This window comes from Anoplophora glabripennis, unplaced genomic scaffold, assembly GCF_000390285.2.
Source record: "Anoplophora glabripennis isolate ALB-LARVAE unplaced genomic scaffold, Agla_2.0 scaffold1, whole genome shotgun sequence".
Lineage (NCBI taxonomy): Eukaryota > Metazoa > Arthropoda > Insecta > Coleoptera > Cerambycidae > Anoplophora > Anoplophora glabripennis.
Window position 1 is genome coordinate 1,367,250 of NW_019417028.1, and position 22,651 is coordinate 1,389,900.

A 22,651-nucleotide genomic window follows, 5' to 3' on the forward strand; every position below is an offset into this window, starting at 1 on the left:
TAACGTTGCTAAATATACGAACGAAATACAATTATAATTTGACGCCACAAAGCCCTATATACAGAGTGTACTAAATGTACAGGGTTCCCACAGAATATGATCACCACGGTAACTTTTTTATTTTTGACTTTACAAAAAAAGTTTCTGATAAAAGAAATATTGCAATGTATTAAGCAACGTAAATTAAGTCTAAAGTTCTCCTAGAATTCTCGTATGATGAAGTAACGCACCCATGCCTATGACAAACACGTGCATTGAACCACAATAGAAGAGCCAAGTTAATTCTGCATTTTAAATATCGGTTTTTCAAGTGGGCTCCTTATATTTGAATTTAACTATTATCAATTTAATTTTATTACAATTTAATTTAAATTTACAGCTGCAAATGGAAATACTATTGCCAGCATGAGTTAAAAAGTTTTATCCAGCAAAGAACTACTGAAGCAAAAAAAGTAAAGCGTTTCTATTTTCCAACCGTTATTTTAATAACACATGTTTAGCTGATGTCTTTATTATTACAGAAATCAATACAGGAATTCGTTTCATTCTGCACAATATTATGTTTTAACGCCGTTATAATATAAATAATAATTTAATAAGTTGATTGTTTACGACAAGTATAGTTAAGAAATTGCAAAGTCATTTATTTTTATTATTTTATATCTAACAAGGAAAATATTCAGTTTATATACGTATTTAGATATTTTGTAGCAAAACCCAGGAAAGTTTTCACCATAATGTATTTTGCTTCCGAGTTCTAATTGACCTTCTAATATTGTTTATCTGAAAGAATTGTCTTCTAAGTCGTATTAAAAAATGTGCAACCAATGTTAATCTCTTAGCTAAAAATAGATTCATGTCATAAATGCATAGTTCTTTGAATATTTAATTTCAGCAAAATCAAGATTTAATTGCATGAGCATACTTCTCACGGTTATTAATTCGCCAGTCAAGATTTTTTACTTTGCTTCCCTTACAGTAGCGGAGATGAAGAAACTGATAAAAAAAAAAGGATTTGTACACTATGTAAACCTGTCTTGTCAAAGCCTATTCTGACAGTTTTCCACAAATTTACAGTCTACCAACAGTGTTTATGGCAAAGAACATGCCTTTACTTTACAAAAGCGTTGTATACATAATTTTATTACAGACAGCAATCCCAAGACCTTTGCATCCCATAAATCAATTTCCATCTTTAAATCGAATTAAGCAATTAAATTCAGACGAGAATTAACATCCCACCAGGGGCGTATCAACTTGGGACCGAGTAGAATCGAAGGCAACAATAATAATGAACTCCTACTGATCTGTTATTTTGCAGTAATCATCTTATTTCGAGGTACATTAAATGAGGAAGAGTTATAGATATTTATAACGCTACGGGACGAATTTAAAAAACATTAAGTACAATGGGATTTAATAAAAAAAAATTACAAATAACATTTATTAACACCAGTATAAATTAAATTTCAAACAAATATCGTACTATATGTAAAAAAAATCGAATTAAATAACAGTCTAGTAGGACACTGAACGTTCAAGGCATCACGGGTACTACAAGATACCTCGTGTTAATAAACTGCCGCGCCATTGTCACATTGCTCGATATGAATTTATTTTAATAAATGCAAGTTTTGTTCTGATAAATGTTAACAAACTACATTTATGAATGAAAAATGATCAAAATTCTAATGCCTTAAAGGGTTTAAATGGTTGCTTTTTTGTTTTTTTTTTTTCACAACATTAAACAAAATAATTTTATCACAATCTTAAGAAGAGGTCTTCTAATTCCAAGTTGATTACATTAATCGATACCGAGAAAAAACGCATTTAATGTTTTATCATCGGAATTTCCAACTACATATATTTTCCGGTTCAAATTTGGGTAAACTATTACTAGGTATTATTTTTAAATTTCCCATTTTTTTAAAACCGCAAGCAAAACAGTCTTATTCGATTTTCGGATCAAAAAGACACATTTAGGACTTTAGAAATTCAATTATTTTTCATTCACAAATGTAGTTTGCTACCGATAACAAGTGAACCAAAGTCGAAAAAAAAATCATGTGCACAATCGTACAAATCATTCGATTAACAGATATACATTTCCCTCCGGCTCTTGTATCTACTTTTGCACGCCACTGCTTGCGGCGCTGTTTACCGAATTAATTAAACAATAAACTCGTTTCAATTTGCGGGGATAAGGCGGCGGAACACTTTAATAAATTAGAAAATGTAATAAAGCAAGGCTAATATTGTAACAGAGTGATAAAAATCTATTTCTTCATTAATGTAACAACACATTTGTCTAATCCGTTTAATGAACGTAGGAGTTCGGGGTAAATTATAACAGACTAGTAATTTACACAAAAGAGGTGGGAAAAAAATTAAATGGTGCAGGCGTGCTTTAATACTTACAGACTAATTAATAATTATTAATCATAGAATCCATTTCCCTATATTTTGCATCGCACCTACATCTTAAAACATTTACATATACAGGGTGATTTAGTCATAATGTCATTCATTTTAACCACGTATTCGAAAGGCCTAATAAAGACAGAAAATAAGGTATACTATAAACTGAATAATTAATTGAATTAAAAACTCATATTCAATTATAAAACATAGTGAAAACGTTAACAATATTAAAAATACTAAATAACCCAACTTTCGAAAACAATTGTTGTCCTTATACATTGGTTTTATTAACAAATAAATAATACTTGTTGATATTTATAATGTAAAAAAATATCGAATTAATTCATGTTTCTACGTAGAAAAGTCTGGTTTTGTCGTTAACTACAGATTAAAAACGCAGTAAAAGCTAGGTTAGTGACCTAATAGGGTAGGTCAAGATTTACTCTCGATAAACCTTTGTAGGTCAGCAGTCAGGAGCGGTCCGAGAAGGGAAATTATTGAATTTTTTTTCAGCGTAAATATGCATTTTAAAATTTTTTTAAATGATGTATTTGTATTCTGCTCACTTTTCCCTATTTTCCCTTAAAATTAATGACATTATGACTGAATCATAAAAAATATAACGTAAATGCAGATTATCATCGGTAAAATCGGTATAATAGCAACAATTTTGTAATTGAGTTCTTGAAATGGATAAAGTTCATTATTGCATAGCTTTTTGTTATTTTATTAATAAAACTTTATCGCCTTGATAAATTAAACTAAATTTATTTGTAGGGGAACGAAACAAGTGACATTTTCGAGTGGAATAATTTTGAAATTTAAAGTTAATTTGTAGAGTTATGAATACTATCCCTGCTGCGTAATAATGCTTTAAAAATGTATGGTAAATGCATGGAAAGTTAAATTAAATACATTCCGACATGTTTCTCGGGAATTTAATATTAAATATATTTCTAATTATACTCTTTCGCCCTAGAAAAATCCTACAACTGCTGGCAGCCCCATAAAAAGGCATTTTATAGCTTTGTATTGTAGGCTCTGTATTAATTTTTTCCAACATCTGCCTTTACATCAAGCAATTGTCAAAATATTTTTGAACGTAATCTACATGGTAATGATATTCCCTTGAATCCAACGATGTCTAGTATCGGGTTTTTGCATAACATTGAAGGAAAAAATAAGGAAAACTGTTGTTAATGTTAATTTGAACATTACATCACAATTATCAAATGTGCGATGTCATGAAACAAAACTATAAAAGTTTCAACCCATCAAATTTTTACAATTTTCATTGTTCTTTCCCCAAATATTATGCGAACCTCATCGTTAGATTCACGGAAAAAAATTATCTAGCAGATCATAATATAAATAATGCATTGGTTTAAACAAATACATACTAAAAGTATTCAAAATCGATTTCACTTTAGCTCATAAGTGTGTCCAACTAAAAAAGCACTCCCAAATAAATTTTTTATATATTTAGTATATTTGATCATCTAAAGCAGTTGGAGTACGTCCATTTTTATTATACACATACCTAATTATATTTTATCGCAATCTTAAAATCATGTTACTAAAACATGAGTAAATTGAGAGCAGAAAAAATCATGTTTGTTAATTTGATATTTATTTACATATTTCTTAAATTAATTTGCACGCAATTCTGTTTTTTTCCTACACCGAAAGTTGATCCGATATCAAACGGTAAAAGTAACACCTATGCAACCTTACTAATTTGAAAACAGTCGAGTTATTTAAAACTATTTGCTAAAAATATGTTCAAGTTGAATTCCTGTATGTTATTTCCGCATGTTCATCCATATTTTGAGGACGCGACACCGTTGGAAAATTCCTGATAATTTTTTATCCAATTTTCGGTTAAGTAACCGACGCGATTTTAATAAAATATTAAAATTAATCAGCTGTGATTTAGGATTTATTAAATATATAAGGTGTCTTAATTTGTCTGAGAAACTTCTACAGGGTGTTTTTTGGACAAAATTAATACAAATAGTTCAAATGAACTATGGATCAATCTAGATATAGAAACCCATGCCCAAAGAGACCGAAACTACCCTCTATCAGAAAAAAAAAGACGAGGAGCGGAAATTAAAGTATTCACCCAACTTTCGAAAAGAAACTAAGAAGCTTCCAGCCGTCTCAACATCGAAGCCGCAACAGACGACGCCACCAGAGGACGATGTTGTTGACAAAACAGCCGCCAACACGACATCGCGCTGTGACAAAATAAAATTCATCCCAGTTTCGAATTTCGGAAACTGAACAGTATTCCGAATATTACCGAATCCAAACTTAGGTTGGCGCTACAAAATAACAGCAGAAGCACCATGCGAAGAACACAGGTTGTCCATCAATTTCAGTTGAAAATCCAAAGATGGGTGAAATTTGGAGAGGCCAGTTATCCGAATCTAAAGCGAACATTGCTGTAGGCGTAGGGTCTCTGCGGGCCCATCAAACACCGTGATTGAACGTCAACTCTGACGTGTTCCAGTAAACCTTGTTTTTATTACTTTTTCCATACATTTTCATGTAACGGTATTTTGTACGCAAAATTAAGAGAGCAAGCGTTGTTATATCGCTCCGTTTTCATTTTTATATATTATTTAGCCATATTTTCCAGAAAGTAATATACAAGGATATTATTGATTAAATATTTTAAAATTATGTTGCTCAGCGTATTACACTCTACAGAATTTGTAACTTTATCAAATATTTTTTTGTTTTAGTTTACTTAGGTTATCTGAAAGCAACAGCTTAGCAACAAATTCTGTAAGTGCGATTGTTTTGTCGATTCGAACTTTGAATTTATTTTCTTAGGATAAATGGTTCCAGCTTAATATTAAAATGCATCACCCGTTTATTTTTCAAACGCCTTCGAAACGGTTTGAACATAAAAAACAAAAGACAAATGAGTTTCGCGAAACGCGGTAAATTCGAAATGGGAAAATTTTCAACTTGTCAAATAAGGTCAATCAAATAAAATTAACTGGTATCTATCTGAGACAACAAATCAAGGTAAAAATGTGACGAGTTTCCATTAAAAAATACTACATAAATTTATTAATAGCAGATTCCAATTAAAAGAATACAATTTTCCTGAATTATTGAGCAATGCGTTATAAAATAAGTTCCACAGGAGCGCAACGAATTAGAGGATAGTAAGGCTAGACAGCAAACGGTGTCGGGATTGGGAATCTATTTTTATACAATGTGGAGCAGGAATAACTGGTTTGAACACACATTTTCTCGTATTCAATACAAATATCTCGATCGATCCGTCGGATAAGCATTAGACGCAGAAAAACAAGAAAACACTTTTCATATTTTTTCATGGATTACTGACACCTAATTGGCAGTAAGCTGTTTATCAACCGACAAGGAAATGCATTATTATACAAAGGTACTTGTGACAATAAGTTATATTTTGCAAAGGGTGATAATAGAACAGCAAGAATACAAGATATGCATTTGAATTATTGCAGTACATATTTAACAATTCCAACATATTCATATTACGTACCAACATGTTTTTATATTAATTATATTTAGACGTATTATTTTTAGTTTTCATTTTGGATAATTATCTACTTATTAGTTGTTTACCAGATATTGTTGTGGTGCAATTCAATACTAGTTAGAAGTCTGGCCTGAGGAGTTAAAATCTTCTGCTATCGAAGAACATTGTTGGACTTCATATGACAAGATTTTCTAAAAAGTTTTTGAATTTGAAACGTGCAAACTATGTCACTGTAGTACCACAAAGTGATGGTAATTGGGATTTATAGCCTCATATCTTTTTTGGGTAAATTTGTTTAATATCTTTGATAATATCAAACACCTAGATATATTAAATCACTAGACAAATTAATAAAATAAATAATTAATAAAACTAATATACTTTTTCTGCCATTTTGTGTAAAATATATTTAATTTCGAATTTCTCCATCGGAAGACGTGATTTGCTAGCATTCGCGCATTTTTGTGGCAAATACAAAATCTCTATGAATCTCAATAACGTAAACAACTTCAATCCGTCAGTAGTGAGATTTTGCGCCAGTGATTTATCGCAGTTTAGTTAAGTCTACTGTAATTTTACACATAAGCGACTAACCACTACGACTGGAGATTGTTGGTACTGCCTAGTTAGTACCTTAATAACATCGCTGCGACACCAAGTGTGGATATTTTTCTCAAATGTCATATCACATAGTAAAACTTATTTTTAGCGTCAAAGTCGCTTGGCTTTCCCTGAAAAGGTTAAAATCAATTCTAGTGCACGACTTTTAATTTAATAAGAAATAAATTACTAACTTCGCGATCATAATTTTGTCAGCTAAATAATTTCTTAGTAAAGGAAAAATGTTACCTATTTTAAGAACCTCTTGAGATAACAGATGTGAACTTGTACGTATCTAAATCAAAAGTGTGGTTTAAGTGTAGATAAAATGACGTTAAAAGGGGTACTTTAATTTCCACTCGATATGCGTATCTCAAGGACATCCCAATTATAAAACAATTTTATCAAAACGCGTTGCTTGGCCCCGGTCCAACGCTGTGATCACTTGCAAACCAAAAATCGTATTAATTTCATATGCATTTGGCAGCAAAATCGCGAATTTAATGGAATCACACGCTAGATGGCGCCGTTACACTTCGTTACAATCCTACAAAAACCGCACGGTTTTCTACCCAGAATAACATGACCCAGTTAAACACAGTTTGAAATATCACCGCAGTAATTGCCTAGCAGTGCAGTGCAGCAATGTGGAATTTGAAGTAATTCAGGTAATTTTAATTTATTATAGGCACCTTCTATTAATCATTCATATTACAATTGCGAAAGGGAGAAATAAATGGAATATTTTGTTTACTAATATTATTACAACATGGCATTTTGGAAAACTTTTGAAAGGGAACAAAACGAAATTTACCATCAATATAATAAAATTGTTTGAAGACATAAAAATTAAAATATGTTGTTGGCCAAATGAACGTATAATAGAAATTTTCTACATATTATATACAAATTATTATAATTTTTTACCTTTAGCAAAAAACTTTGTTATGGAAGCCTATGAAACTCATTAAATTTTATTGCTAGGCGTTTTTATACAACTGACTTTGGAAAGACTAGACCAACATTAACTTTCTTCTAATGAGATTATAATAATTTTCCTATATATATCCTAAGAGTACTTACTTGCTAATCTGTTGAATAGGATCAATTCTATAAATTATATATAAATTGTTATAAACACAAAATACCTATCAATGTCAATAAATTGTACAATTACTCCATTGTCTATCATGTTCATAGAAATACCTCAAAATAATATTAAAGTGAGGGAATAATTGAAGCTTCAGAATCAGGAACTTTCATTATATTTATGTCGTTATTGATTACGTTGTTAATTTGGCAGTGCCAAGTAACAGCCAATAGTAGCGACTAGTCGGTTAAATGTAATCTACAATTCGCAGGAATTAATCGCAACGAAAAAAAAATCTAGTTCAATTTATGTATTTGCCAAACAAACATTAGAAATCCAAATTTTTTAAGTTTTCTCTGTTTTTACAACAATATGTGTCATTTTCAAGATCGCCAAGACATGATGCATTCTTCTATTCCCGTTCTTAGTGGCTATTCAGATGTTTAGCTTAGCATTTCCTTTACAGCAGCAATTAATTCTGTACTGTTTTTACAAACAGTGATGTAAGTCCTTAAAATAAATGTTTAATAAAATTAACAAGTTGATGTCAGGAAATTTATCACAATTTATGAATTACATGTCCCAATATGATTTGACCAATTTATTGACCAATTTATTGACCAATTTATTGGATAAAAATGGAAACTCCGCTATAAAAGCTAAATAAATAATTTGCTTACAACTTTCTTGAATTTAAAAAATACTTTCTCAGAATTTCATAAACTTTCATCGTTTACAATTTGATTTTCGTAAATATATTGTCTAAAATATTGCACTAAACATATCAGTAATTAATTTGTTTTACCTAAAACATCAAATGGGAGTAGACATATAACCACAGACAGTCGTCACCTTCGTCACTAACAAACATAGAAATACAATTTCAATTGAAAAGGGTTACTGACATATGATTGGCATTTCCAAGGGTCATCACCGTTATAAAATTCAAAACTGCTTTAAAATTTAAAGAAACGGGCCCTTAAACGATCGATAGTACGATAGTATTTAACTGTAAGTATTATAAATATTGGCAACAATTTCAGAAAAGTTTTTCCATCTACCTACGACGGAGATAATTATCAACTAATGCTTTTTATAACCACACGTGGTTATATTCCTTCCGAGTAAACTACTCTGATGCTCTTTGATTTTTATTTTCTGAGTTGGCAACACTGCATTCAAGGCCAAGGTGTTGGGAGCAAAACGCGCGCTCATTTGTCTCAGTAAGTTGAAAACTGTTGTTGTAGTGGCGTATTGAAATTGCAGCTATTCAGAATCCAGCCAGAAATTCATCCCTCGACTCACAAAGTGAATTGAGGTCGAAGGGGACTACGTGGAAAACTAGTGTAAATTTTTCATAAATATACAGGTTTCGATTTTTAAAAAATTGAGTAGTCTTACTCTGTGGATATGCCTCATATTTTTAACCTTTCTTGATGCTATGGGCACAGTTATTACCGAATTTATTTTAAGCAAATTTAGTTTTTCATGGTATCATGAAAGCCCCAACCTTCCATCTAAGACTAATTGCAGGTTTCCCAAAGCTTTCTAGATTTGCGCGTAGATGACAGTCACTTTTCATAAGAAAAATAAGACAGCTTTAAGCATTTAATTTTGACAACCTCCTGAAGATCGTTAGTCTTTGGGCCCTTTCTTGGTTTCATTAACTTCCTACAATAACTGCCATACTGACAGATTTATTAATAATTTTATAAACAGTGTTTATGAGAATCCGGTGGGTTATTAAAAATTTTAATTGTTATAGTATTTCCGATCTCAATTATTGAAGCACCAAGAGGTTGACAGTATGTACCAGGTTCGATCGCTGACGCAGCAACTCGGCATTGAATTATTTGAAAAACTTGTTTCCATATTTATTTAGCCATACCCATACACAGGTCTGGTCGAACTAAAGGTGGAAATGGTAGAAATGTATACGTATATAACACAACCGCATTGGGCGACTGAGCAATAAATCTCAGTTGTTGACAAGTGGTTGACAAATTGCCTAGCAGTGCAGCGCAGCAATGCGGAATTTGGTGTAATTCAGGTAATTTTAATTTATTATAGGCACCTCCTATTAATCATTCGCATTACAATAATTGCGAAAGGGAGAAATAAGAGGGATATTTTGTTTACTAATATTATTACCACATGGCATTTTGGAGACCTTTTGAAACGGAACAAATCGAAATTTACCATAAATATAACAAAATTGTTTGAATACATAAATAATTAAAATATACTGTTGGCCAAATGAACATATAATAGAAATTTTCTACACATTATATACAAATTATATAATTTTTTACCTTTAGCAAAAAACTTTTTTAGGGACGCCTATGAAACTCATTAATTTTTATTGCTGGGCGTTTTTATGCATACAACTGACTTAGGAAAGATTATACACTGATTCATACATTTTATTCGTGGAGTTTAGGCATTAGCAAAGAGAATTATTTTTTAACGATATCAAGTATTCACCCACTCATGTTCCCAGGAATTTCATTGGGCACGCTTATCACTGACACAAATACGTGCTCATATATTGACTCAACCATCATCATAACATTCATAACGCACGACATCTGCAACGTCTGCGGAAGATAAATTGACTTATTATATTTTTTTTTGGGAGGCCAATACATACAAAAATAACGATTAAACGCATTAAGTCGACGATCAATTAAAATTTCATCTTGGCGTATAATTCAATATACAGGGTGATTGGAATCTGTTCTCTCATTCTGTAAAAGATTGTTGAGAGGGCTCTTTGATGACGTCAGTAAAGAGTCGAAGTAAAATTTGTTCAAAATAAATTATAGACGGTGATTGAGTCAAATGGAATTAGCATAAAAGTTTTTAAGACATGGCATGGTGAAGATAAAGATAGTGGAAACTCGTAAACAATTTCAACACTGGAAAATTAATTGGCTTACTATTTCAAACAATAAACTTAACATCGAAGTATTTAAAGAAGGCTTATACAACATTTTTCGAGAAATAAATTAAAAAGATAACTAAATATCTACTCTCGGTCCATTCTAACCTGGGTTAGTTTTACGTAACATACAGTATGTAAATTTTCAAAAAGGCAGCTGTTAGTAAACGCATCATTTTGTGGAACATTAGTATAAAGTTTCAAAAAGACATCTGGTTAATAAATATACAATTTTTCATTAAAATACCATAAATAAAGACAAAGTTAAAAGTGAAAAGAAAAAAAATTGCACGTAATTCAGACCTGAGTGAATTATGTAGAACATCCAGTATATGGATTTTCAAAAAAAACGTCTGGTTAGTAACTATATAACTTTTCATGAAAAGATTTCAATAAAAAATTTAGAAAACTGAAGGGATAAATAAAATCAAAGTTCATCTGTGTCATTTTTATAAAACATTCGGTACATACCTTTCTAAAAAGCATATGATTAGTACAATATAAGATACTGTGATATTTTTCGGGACAGCACATACGCTGAAACATTCTAGTTGAAAGAGTTATGGTTTGGTAGGATCATACGATGATGACCTTGACCATAACCTAGAGGTCAAGCTTGAAAGTTCTTTCAAGGTCAAATCAAGTTAACGACATAGGACAACCCTGTTTGCTGCCCCGCCTCATTCAGTTAAAGTAAGATCGTTATGTCCCAGCCAGTCAAGGCAAGGTCACTTTGATCCGGCCAGCCGGATCCAATGCCTTATTTAAAATGGGACACCGTGCATGTTCATCTCTTCAGGAAATACGAAAAGTGTCGGCATCGGCCCACTATTTACCTCTATCGTATAGATAAAAATGGTAAATACGAATAAATATGGGTGTTTATTACAGCGTGTGCTATATCTACATTTATACCGAACGTTATTATTAATATGAATGATTCACGTACCTCCGTAATCTTAACCTTTGCGTTGTTTACAATTGGCATACCCGCAACGTGACGTAAACAGAGTAATTTCTATAAACTTCAACCGATTATACAATTCGTAGTACCCTAACTGACATATCTAGTAATGGGCATGTCCCATACAGTTTTTTTTCTTGCTTGTTCGATAGTACTGGAAGAACTAAGTCCAGAGGTTCTTTGAAATTTTTAGGTGACCGAGAAGTACTTAATAAAATACGGAAATTTCAAATATAAAAGACGTATGAGACGGCACTTGCCTTGATTAGAACAGTTATCAAAAAAAATCCCTAATTTTTTAGGCAATTTTCAAAAGGCTGTAGTTTGGAGAAAAATAGTCGTAGAACAACGAAAAAAAAAGCAATTTGAGGCTTGAAATTTCTAGTTTCAGGATCTGAAAGTCAAAAATGTTTATTGTTGACTACCTTTAAGAAGTTCAGCGGAAAAAAAATTAGCTTCCCTTTCAAAAGATCCAAGATCAGCACTTTTAGTTTGATTCATTCTCTTTACTTTGAGCTGTTCAAGAATTTTGCACGATGATTTAAAATTACATTTCTGGCTTTGATAAATTAATTACTCGGTAACTAGTGATCATAGAAAAAATATAAACGTTCTTATCGTTTTTTGATAAAAACATTTTTTTGATGCAAGAAAATTGGTTAAAAAAAAGATAAAAAATTACATATTTAAGGGTTTTCGCTAAACTTGAGATAATTACAAATAACTAATAGATTAAGGACATTTTCTTTTTTTTTAATCTCCAAGTATCCCAAAGAAACCCTGAAGAGTTCAAACCGCTGGGATTTTTCTTTCATTGCGATTCGAATGATTCAAATTGCAACTTTTCATAAAAATTAATTAAAGGATAAATTTTGCATCTTTTATTTTTTTTAATTGAAATTTTTTTTTCGCAAAAATCCACATTTTCTTCATGTTCAAATATCGAAAAAGAAGAAGAATTTTAAGTATTATGTTAAGAGCGCCAGCCTGAGGCCGCCCGGACCGCTCTAACAGTTGCAAGGACAAGGAACAGACGCGGGACGCACCAGGGTTCCAGGAAAAAGTCCACGACAGATCGGCGCCAAGGACCAGATACTTATACCTGCGAGGGACTCCACACCACGACGACTCTCCAGCTAACGCTCGCCCCGACAACACTTCTTTTTCACTAACTTTGTTTTCAATAAAAATACTTTTATTTTACCGTTGAGGGAGAGTTTTATTTTGCTGCACACCGAAAGCAACACTCGAGGAAAAAACTTATCGATTTTTTTTACAATATTCTCAATGCTAAAATTTATGAACATATCGAGACATTGGGAAAAGTACAGCTCGGAAATGACGTCCTTGTTTCAATTTTTTTCGACATTTACCACATTCAGGAAGATCATCTGATGAAGACCGTTTGAAGGCTTTAATTCATAATGATTCATATCTGTGTCCAGTCGACCATTGGGCCAAGTTCAAAAATTCAGTGTAGGATGGTGTTTGCTTTGAACAAAAGCGATAAAAATTGACGAGTCAACATTCATGCCTTTCTGCTGGCTCGTCATCTCGTCTTCGTCAACATCAACCGTCTTTGTCACCGATTGTTACTGGTGATGAAAAATAATGCGTTTACGTCAACACCAAGAACAGAAGGACGAAAAAGACGTCGTCTACTAAGAACTGTTTTTGAGGAATGTAACCATCACTGCTGAGGTTTATTACGAACAACTGGGTAGTCTTGAGGCTGCAATTCAAGAAAAACAACAAGAAGACATCATCAAATGATTTTGCTATCAGATTTCCATCATTTCCTCTCTCTATCCAATAACCTTTGAGGAACCTACTTAAATCATGACGTGGCGCTTCAAAATTGGTTTGGAAAATTCTTCACTTCCAAACCACAGACAGAATTTGTTCAGACATGGAATAGAAAAACTGGTAGATCGTTGTCAGGCAAGTGTAAGTAATGGAGAAGAACATTTCCTTGATGCATTTTGTTTATTAAAAACAAAAAGCTTTGAATTAAATAAAAATACAATGAACTTATGCATCAATCCAATACTCCTATCACTCCAGCAACTGAACCTCTCTATCATGCGTCATATTATCAAGGTCAAAGTTGCTAAGCTTATTCGTAACAATTTTGGCGCTGTGGTTTAATATTTTTCATTCAAATCAGGCACAAATATCCTTCGTAGAGATGCTTTCCTGTCTTCTACAAAAACCGCTCAAAACCAAACACCAAACTTTTACCGGAAATAACTATGCCGTCAAATAATAATAAAAACAGATCACTCACCCTGACCAGCTCCTTCAGACGCTCCCTAGTGTAGACGTTACCGATTTCCTCGCCAAGCGCGCAATCCAAGAACTTAGCTATGGGATAAGAGAGGGGGAAGGTGAGGACCATGACGAACTTGGTGATCCAGATGGTCCTGGCGCCGATAGCCAACCCGTGGCGCGAGCAGACGGCCTGCGGTGTGATTTCGCCGAACATGACGATGGCCAACGTGGAGAAGATGACGGCTATGAGGCCGGACGTGAGGTCGTCCAGGAGGATGGTGAAAATGGAATTGACGAAGACGTTACCCAACAGGATGGAGCACAGCAGGTAGTTTCCGTGGGCCCTTACGGGTTGGATGGTCTGCGCGAACTTGCGTTCTCTCGATGTTCCTAAAATGGAATGTTTATGTATCAAGGGAGTTATAATGTTAATTAGCTAAGGCGACAGGATATTATAATACAGGGTGCTAAAAAAAGTGTAAAATATTTCAGGAGGTAATAGTATGAACCAAGATAAGCAGAAAAGTCTTAATAAACATGGGTCCGCAAAGTAACGGTTGCGGAGATATTGACCACTATTCGTTTTTCAAACATTTTATTTTATTAGGAATAAACCGACAAAGGAAGCTTTTAACAAACAAAAAACAAAGTTACAGAAGATGTTCAAAGTGCCCTCCGTCCATTTCCAAGCAGGCACGACATCTTCGTCTCAACGATATTCGAACTCTTTCGAAAACACCCTCCTTGGTTTGGATTTCTTGACACTTTTGATTAATCCGTAGCTGCAGCTCTTCCAGGCTATTTACAGGAGTACCATACACTAATGTCTTCAAATATCCCCAAACAAAGAAATCTAGAGGGTTCAGATCAGGCGATCTTGGAGGCCATAAAACAGGTCCGGCCCTTCCTACCCATCTATGTGGAAAAGTTTGGTGTAAATGCTCTCTAACGGCCATGGAAAAATGAGCTGGAGCACCATCATGCTGGAACCACATTTGTTGCCTCTGATTCAAAGGAATGTCTTCCAAAAACTCATACAGTGTGTTCTGCAGAAAGTTGAGGTAAGCAGCGCCTGTTAATCGGTTTGGTAAAACAACAGGACCTAGAAACCTGTCACCTACAATACCCATCCAAATGTTTAATGAAAAACGTGCCTGATGTCCAGATTCTATTAGAGCATGAGGATTTTCGTCGGCCCAAATATGCGTATTGTGAAAATTAAACACTCCATTTCTTGTGAACCCGGCCTCATCAGTAAAAAGAATGTTTGCAAGAAAACGAGGGTCTTCAGCATCATGACGTAGAAACCAGCGGCAAAAAACCAAACGTGCTTGATGATCATTTATTGGATTTAAGGCCTGTACTCGTTGCACATGGTATGGATAAAGCAGTTGCTCGTGAAGGATTCTCCAAACAAGAGGACCACTAATTCCTACCTCGGCTGATATTCTCCGCACACTCGTACCTGGATTCTGCTCTACCAGTGCTAGAATTTCTTCTTCTGCTCTAGGAGTGGATACCGACCTTGGTCTTCCGGATAAATGGCACTGTTTGCTCAAGGAACCGGTATCACGCAATCTTTGGTGAATTCTTCCAAACATGCGTTGTGAAGGAATCTGGCGATTTGGATAAGCGTCAACATAAAGACGTCGCGCTTCGGTGGCGTTCCCATTAGCACGACCATACATGAAATGCATGTCTGTTAATTCTGCGTTAGAGTAACCAGCCATAGCGAAAGAAAACTTGTGCACTGAGAACAACTGTCAAATACGTACTGTTTATTTCACTAAACATCAACCAACTATTATAAGAAAATACACAACGTTTTTGCAAAATAAAAAAAGGGGCTAAAAAACATAAAACATTCCATATCTCCGCAACCGTTACTTTGCGGACCCATGTTTATTGAGACTTTTCTGCTTATTTTGGTTCATACTATTACCTCCTTAAATATTTTACACTCTTTTTTTAACACCCTGTATTATAAGTTGCTCTAGTTTTTCTTTCCTTGGGGTGTATTGTTGCTAAGTTAAAAAATCAGATAGATGCGATGGAAAACAGTAAAATATTTACAATTTTGGAAGGAGAAATTGTACTTCAACGCATAAAATACACTGTCAAGCTGTAATAAGCTTCAAAATTGCCCCCAACAGCAGGTAATTACATACGTAATTCCAATGATTAAATCTGTTTAGACCTCTTAATACTTTTAATGCTATTATTACAATTACAATTCGACGTCAAATGATAAATTTTATGCATGTGTTTTTAGAGAATTAATAGAACTAGCCGTAAAATCTGATGTTTTAATGCTCAATTATAATTCTTCTGGTCGGATCAAGGTTAGTCGTGGATCGGAATTTATATAACACTGCATCTAAAATAGAACCACGTGGTTATACTAAAATTGTTAAGACAGCTCAACAAGACGATGACAAAATGTAAACAAATGCAGTACGGTGTGAACAACTCAGCACGCACGTGTGTAAATAAGGTGGCGTATGGTGTGGATGGTGCATATCGCAAGAATTGAAAGCATACTAACCAAATATTAGTCAAAGCTATACAAAAGGCTCACGATTTGGGCTATTCAACAAATGAATGTTCCTCAGTATACGACGGTTCGTTCAGGGGACTATAAATAAAAAATTAACTCACCTGTATTGCACAATATCTTCAGCTCGGTCTTATCCATAGACATCAGCCCCAAGTTAAGACCAGAGAAGAGGGAAGAAAACGAAAGGCAAACTATGATGATAACAATGCTGGCCCACGTTGGAATAAGTTTCTCGTAGGTTTTGATTTGGAGCCAATATTCGGCGCCCTGGTGAATGAACAAGGAGGTCGAGTTGCCTTGTTTGACGCACAAGAAGAACCCGTCCGTGTCTAAGGGGATTGGGGGCAGGTTGATTTTCACCTTGACAGTGTGATTGACGAAGACATCCTCCTTTTCGATCTGAAAAAATGAGATAACGCATTTGTCACGTTGCGTTGCTACTAAGTTGTCTGTTACAATTTGTGTAGGTCACTTTGTTTTACGTAAAAAAATACGTCAGATAAAATAGCAACGTTTAAAGGAAAAGTCTAACTTCAGTCGCTTCAGGACCACAACGAAAATTTGTTTCAATTAGGTTTTTCCGATACAAAAGTTAATACTTTGGCTTTTTGAAATAATTCTAATATCTTGACGGTATAAGACAAAAAGAAAACGAACAAGGAAACAGAATTATTGTACCGTGATACGCCAAGTAATTTCTAAATACTTTGTAGGACTTGTTGTTTACTTACAGGAAAACCCCTTACAGCTGGCAAGGCACAGTGCATGCTGTAGTTTCCGGTATCGGTAGTAAACGTGATCATCATGTCTCTCGTGAAACCCTCACCAAAGAGACGGATGGTATGCTCCTGACTGGCGAGAAGAATTGGCACACCATTGTCGTCGAAGTCGGGTTCCTTGTACGCCGCCTCCAATCTGATGCCCATAACACGCAAAGTGTTTTGGTCACTGGGAACTTGTCTTCTTTGCAAAGACCTGCAACAAAGAAAAAAATAACTTAAGTAGTTGTAACGATAGGTATAGTCTAATTTACATCAAAATACAATAAAAAATGTGTGTGAAAATACGACAACCTTTGGTTAGACGTAAAGGCTGTACCCAAATTCAAACACGCAGTAATTTTAATAGAAAACAGGTGTTTTTCATCCTTTAAGGAGTGGATGGTCGTGGAATTGTTGGCATAACCCGAAAGAGAGTCCAACGGCGTTGAATCACATTATCAGGACGGCCAATTTTGATCATCGAAACGGGAAATTACACTACCAGGAATATCTCATGCAGTAATTGAATTGTTTCTGGAGATGTGTGGCATGTGGCACCGTTTTGTAGAAACCACAAGTAATGTTTGGTGTACGTTTGAGATATTATAATTTAAAATTACTTTAAAAATATAGAAATTATTTATTAAAGTATAAAAATTACCAAATTCTTTGGTAAATTACAAAAATTACAAAAAGTATTTATGAAATTACAAAAAGTACATATTAAATTACAAAAAGTACAAAAAATTACCTGATAGAGTACAAAGATTTTTAAAATTATTCTTTAAAATTACTGAAAGTACTTAAATAAAATGGTGTGATTAAAAACATTTCATACGGACTAACTTCTGCTACTTTGCCTACATTTACCTACCTAGGTACTGTTGAAAAAAACAGTCTAGTTTGTTTATAACAAAAATTTGTGTGGAAAATAACAATAAAAGTAAAAATCTTACTAATAAAACAAATTGTGTTTCTAAATTAGTAATGGAAGTAACCGATAAAAAATATTGAGAAATTTTATGATGAAGAGTAGTTTATTGGGAAAATAATAAAGTATGACGGCATAGAAATAATTGTAAAAAATTGTAAACTTTTATTTTAAATTTAATATAATATAAAAATAGCCTGAAAACCAAATAAAAGTAGCTTTTCTAATTAAAAAAANATAATAAAGTATGACGGCATAGAAATAATTGTAAAAAATTGTAAACTTTTATTTTAAATTTAATATAATATAAAAATAGCCTGAAAACCAAATAACAGTAGCTTTTCTAATTAAAAAAAATAGAAATAACAAATTAGAACTGAAATTAACACCAACAATGAAGCAAGTCCTATTCAATTTGTAAACCTTTAAGTAACACACATTTTTCTAATCTCTTTATCAATTCCTTGTCCATTTTTTGCTTAAAGAGCATCCGTTGTGTTGAAATATGAGTTTTCTTCTGAATTCAAAGAGTGACCGCAAAATCCGCCTGTTTTTTGAGACTTTGACAGAGGCGACAGGAAAAATCTTAAAAATATCCAAAAACTTGTCACGAAAAATGAAAATGAGCATTACTTTCAGTTTTTCGAAAATTTTCGAAAATCACCCTTATTTAGAGGTTGAAAAGACAAAAAAAGTGAACAAATTAACAATCATCAACAGTTGTAAAACCCCAAATATTTCTATGTTGTTATCAAAATAATATTATGAACGTGAAAATATCTAATTTCGTATTTGATACGGTCTTCTCCGGATTGAAAATCAACCCTTAATATCCCTAAACGGGTGAAATCATCCCCTAAACGCCAAAAAATGCTAAAAATATATTAAAAGTTACAACTTTTTTTCTTTTTCTTTTATACGTTAATAACTCACAATCACTAAATCCGAAGGAAAATATCCCTAAATGAGGGAAAAACCACCTCTAAGTTCAACCATAAACGTATAAAAGAAAAAGAAAATAGTTGTAACTTTTAATATATTTTTTTTGCATTTGTAGGCGTTTAGGGGATGATTTCACCCCTTTAGGGATATTATGGGTTGATTTTCAATTCGGACAAGACCGTATCAAATATGAAATTAGATATTTTCACGTTCATAATATTATTTTTATAATAACATAGAAATATTCGGGGTTTTACAACGGTTGATGATTCTTAATTTGTTCACTTTTTTTGTCTTTTCAACCCCTAAATAAAGGTGATTTTTGGAAATTTTCGAAAAACTGAAAGTGATGCTCATTTTCATTTTTCATGACGAGTATTTGGATATTTTTAGAATATTTTTAGGATTTTCCCTGTCGCCCCTGTCAAAGTCTCAAAAACAGGCCGAAAAATGGCTTTTTTGCGGTCACTCCTTTCGCTATCTAGTTCTGCCAAAAAAAAAATATTTGAAAGTTTTCAAATACGAATTTTGATTAAGATTTTCTTCCAAAAAGTAAGGACCAATTATTTTATGATACGTTATGCCACACCAGACATTTATTTTTTTGAACATTTTTAGCCCAGTATCTACAATTTTGAGAGGGAACCACGTCATTAGTTGTGAATGTTGATTCGTCATTAAGTAAAATATTGTGATGAAAGAATATGTTTTCAATTTCTCGCCCATTGTTAAACAAAAGTCCAAACGACGACCATCATCTCCATCAAGCAATTTATAATTAAAGTAGCATTCTAAAATTTTTTGAATATGAGATCAACTAATATCTATGTTTTCTGACTTTTTCCTGGATTGTCTTGTACAGAGTTTATAACTATAACAGTAGCAACATCGTTATCATTGTATTCTTTTTTTATATTTTCAATATTCTTTACATCACCAGTGGTATCAAATTTTATAATTAGCTTGCGATCTGCTCTACATTTGTATACTTTTCATCAAAATTTTTTTTTGCATATTGATATGAAACCACCGATTATATAACACCATAAGGTAGATTTGTTGCTCCAGGGTTAGCATTATTAATAAAAATTATTCTAGGCAGTTAATAAAAATAAATATGTTGACTTTGACATTAATAAGGAAATATCCATAGTAATTATATGGTATGTAAGATAGTTAAAAATTGCGGCGTCTTTTCAGTTGCAAAATGGGATTAGGTATCCTTTTTTTTTACTAAATCCCACATTTAAGCATTTCTTGAGTACCCGAACAAATTTATTAAATACAGTTTTTAATGAAAACAAAATTTAAAGGCACTTTGCATAGGGAAAATTTCACATTTTGAAATATTTTGGAAGCCTGGAATGTTTTATTATAAATTTGATTACTGTCAATGATTTCCCAAGATAAGCAAAATTTTTTATCAAGAATAACTTTTTCTCAAAAATCAATAAAAAAGTTTACAAAAGTGCGGTACCCCATTCGGGAACACACTGTAAATATATATTGTGGAAAACTCATTACTCTGTGGATTAATACACCAACCATTATCGTCGAATTACACTCGAAATGTTTTACCTAAAGATTTATTAATTATTATTAGCTTTTGTAGTTTTTTTACTCTATTGTAAGTGTTATTTTAGCTAATTCAAATATTTTTTTTTAAATTACTCCCAACTAATAAAATTATCTAATATTTTCAAAGAAGTATGCAAATAAATGCAGTTACTTGTAAAAACAAATGTTTTCCTTTTTTCAAAATTATAATTGGCTTATGAAATTGCATACATTATTAAAAATTATAACAGAATTACAAAAATTATTTGAAGAAGTCTATTAATTCTTATAAGTATGTGGAAAAGTCTACAAAGTACGAAAATTACGAAAGTATATTTAAAAATTACAAAAAGTATCAGAACAAATCTATAAATTACTGAAATTACGAAATTATATCAATAAATTATGAAAATTACTGGTAAGTAGCAAGGTAATTTTAAGTATTTTAAGTATTTTAAGTAGGTGTACGTTTTACTGCTGAGTGGCACACCCCTCGGATCCAGTCGAACTGAAAACACCGGACCTCAACCCACTCGATTTATTTTTGTGGGGTGCTGTTAAACGGCTGGTATACAGTGAACAAATTAACCTGAGCAGTTAGAAGAAAGAATAAATAATGCTTTCAGAATCAGAATCAAACAACAATGAATTTCGAATAAATTACATTTTCGTTACTAAAAAGATGTCGCGCCTGTGTTCGTGGAAATTGAGATAATTTTGAGCATTTAAATTTTATTTTAAAATCATTAAAATGATGACTAATATTATTAATTTCTTTATTCGAATAAATAACCGAATGATTAGTGTTTGTCATGTCATTTATAAGTATAACTGTTTTCAGTTGGTTTTTTATGTTTTACTTGAAAATCAGGCTTTTTTCGAAAAACATAAGAGAGTAGTAATTTGTAGAAAATTGAAAGACGAATCCGAAAATATTGGTTGTTACCATAAAGCAGTGGTGTACTATTTTATATAGAAAAATATGCCACCGATACCCTATATCTCCGCCACTGAAGTATCTAAATTTTAGAAAAAGGCTTCAGATTTTCGACAATATTTACATAAATACATGTGCCCAATTTCAAATTATTTCACATACCAGATTTTAAATTATTTAAAAAAAATAAAAATATTTTTTTAAGTGTAATACCCTGTATCTTTTTAACGAAGCGTCCTAGATAAAAACTTTATAGGAAAGACTCCTCTTAAAATTCACCATTTGTGAATCACCCTGTACGGCTCATTCAAACGCACAAAATATCTTAAAATTTCGAAGAACTCAAAACTGCTGCAAGAATCCCAATAACTTTTTTCGTGTGGCAGAAAAGTATCGTCTTTGGTATGGTGTCAAGTCATAAAGTGCTGTATCTTTTGTAATTAATATAAACTCAAAAACAATATGCCAAGTGCTAGATTTTTCTTCTTTCAGTTTATATAAATTCTTTTAATGTAGATGACAATCAACACAGGCTACTAAATAAACAGAGGTACATTTTTTGCTTTAAATGTATATAGGGTGTTACGAAGTTCGCGGACACGGACAGTGGGATCATGTTAAGCTAATAAGGTCAAGGTGTGTTGGCTTGGCACAGGCGGTCCATTTGCTTGGCCACCTCGTTCTGCAGACCTAACGCCATGTGATATTTTCTTTTGGAGCTTCCTAAAAACGTTGGTGTACAGAACACCAGTGGCAAATTTGAATGAATTGAAGAAACGCCTATTTCAATCAATACAGAAAATAACACCAGAGGTGACACGCAACTCCATTCGAGCAGGAGCACAACGGGCTGAAGCAGACGGTGGATATTTTGAACAATTGTTGTAACTCGTTTGTCGTAATTGTTTATCTAATGATTGAAAATTGAAATTTATAAATATATATTTTTATTATCTTTGGATATTTGATACTGCTATATCTTGAAAAATACTGGTCTGATTGAAAAATCATTTCAAGACACATCAAGACACTTTTTTATCATCTTATCTAGCTTAATATGATCCCACAGTCCGTGTCCGCAAATTTCATAACATCCTGTTTAATATGCAAAAAAATACACAGCTCGATTGAAGGTATG

At 32.7% G+C, this 22,651-nt stretch overlaps 1 protein-coding gene across 1 annotated transcript in view; it reads right to left on the reverse strand.

The window, feature by feature from the left end:
- The window catches only part of LOC108911394 (metal transporter CNNM4), a 56,658-nt gene that overhangs the window by 25,081 nt on the left and 8,926 nt on the right, over window positions 1–22,651 (reverse strand). Inside the window, exons 2-4 of the mRNA XM_018716362.1 lie at window positions 17,117–17,360; window positions 16,487–16,784; window positions 13,845–14,218 (exon numbers count right to left, since the gene is read on the reverse strand). Coding sequence (XP_018571878.1) covers window positions 13,845–14,218; window positions 16,487–16,784; window positions 17,117–17,360 — 916 coding nt within the window. The remainder of the gene's footprint in view (window positions 1–13,844; window positions 14,219–16,486; window positions 16,785–17,116; window positions 17,361–22,651) is intronic.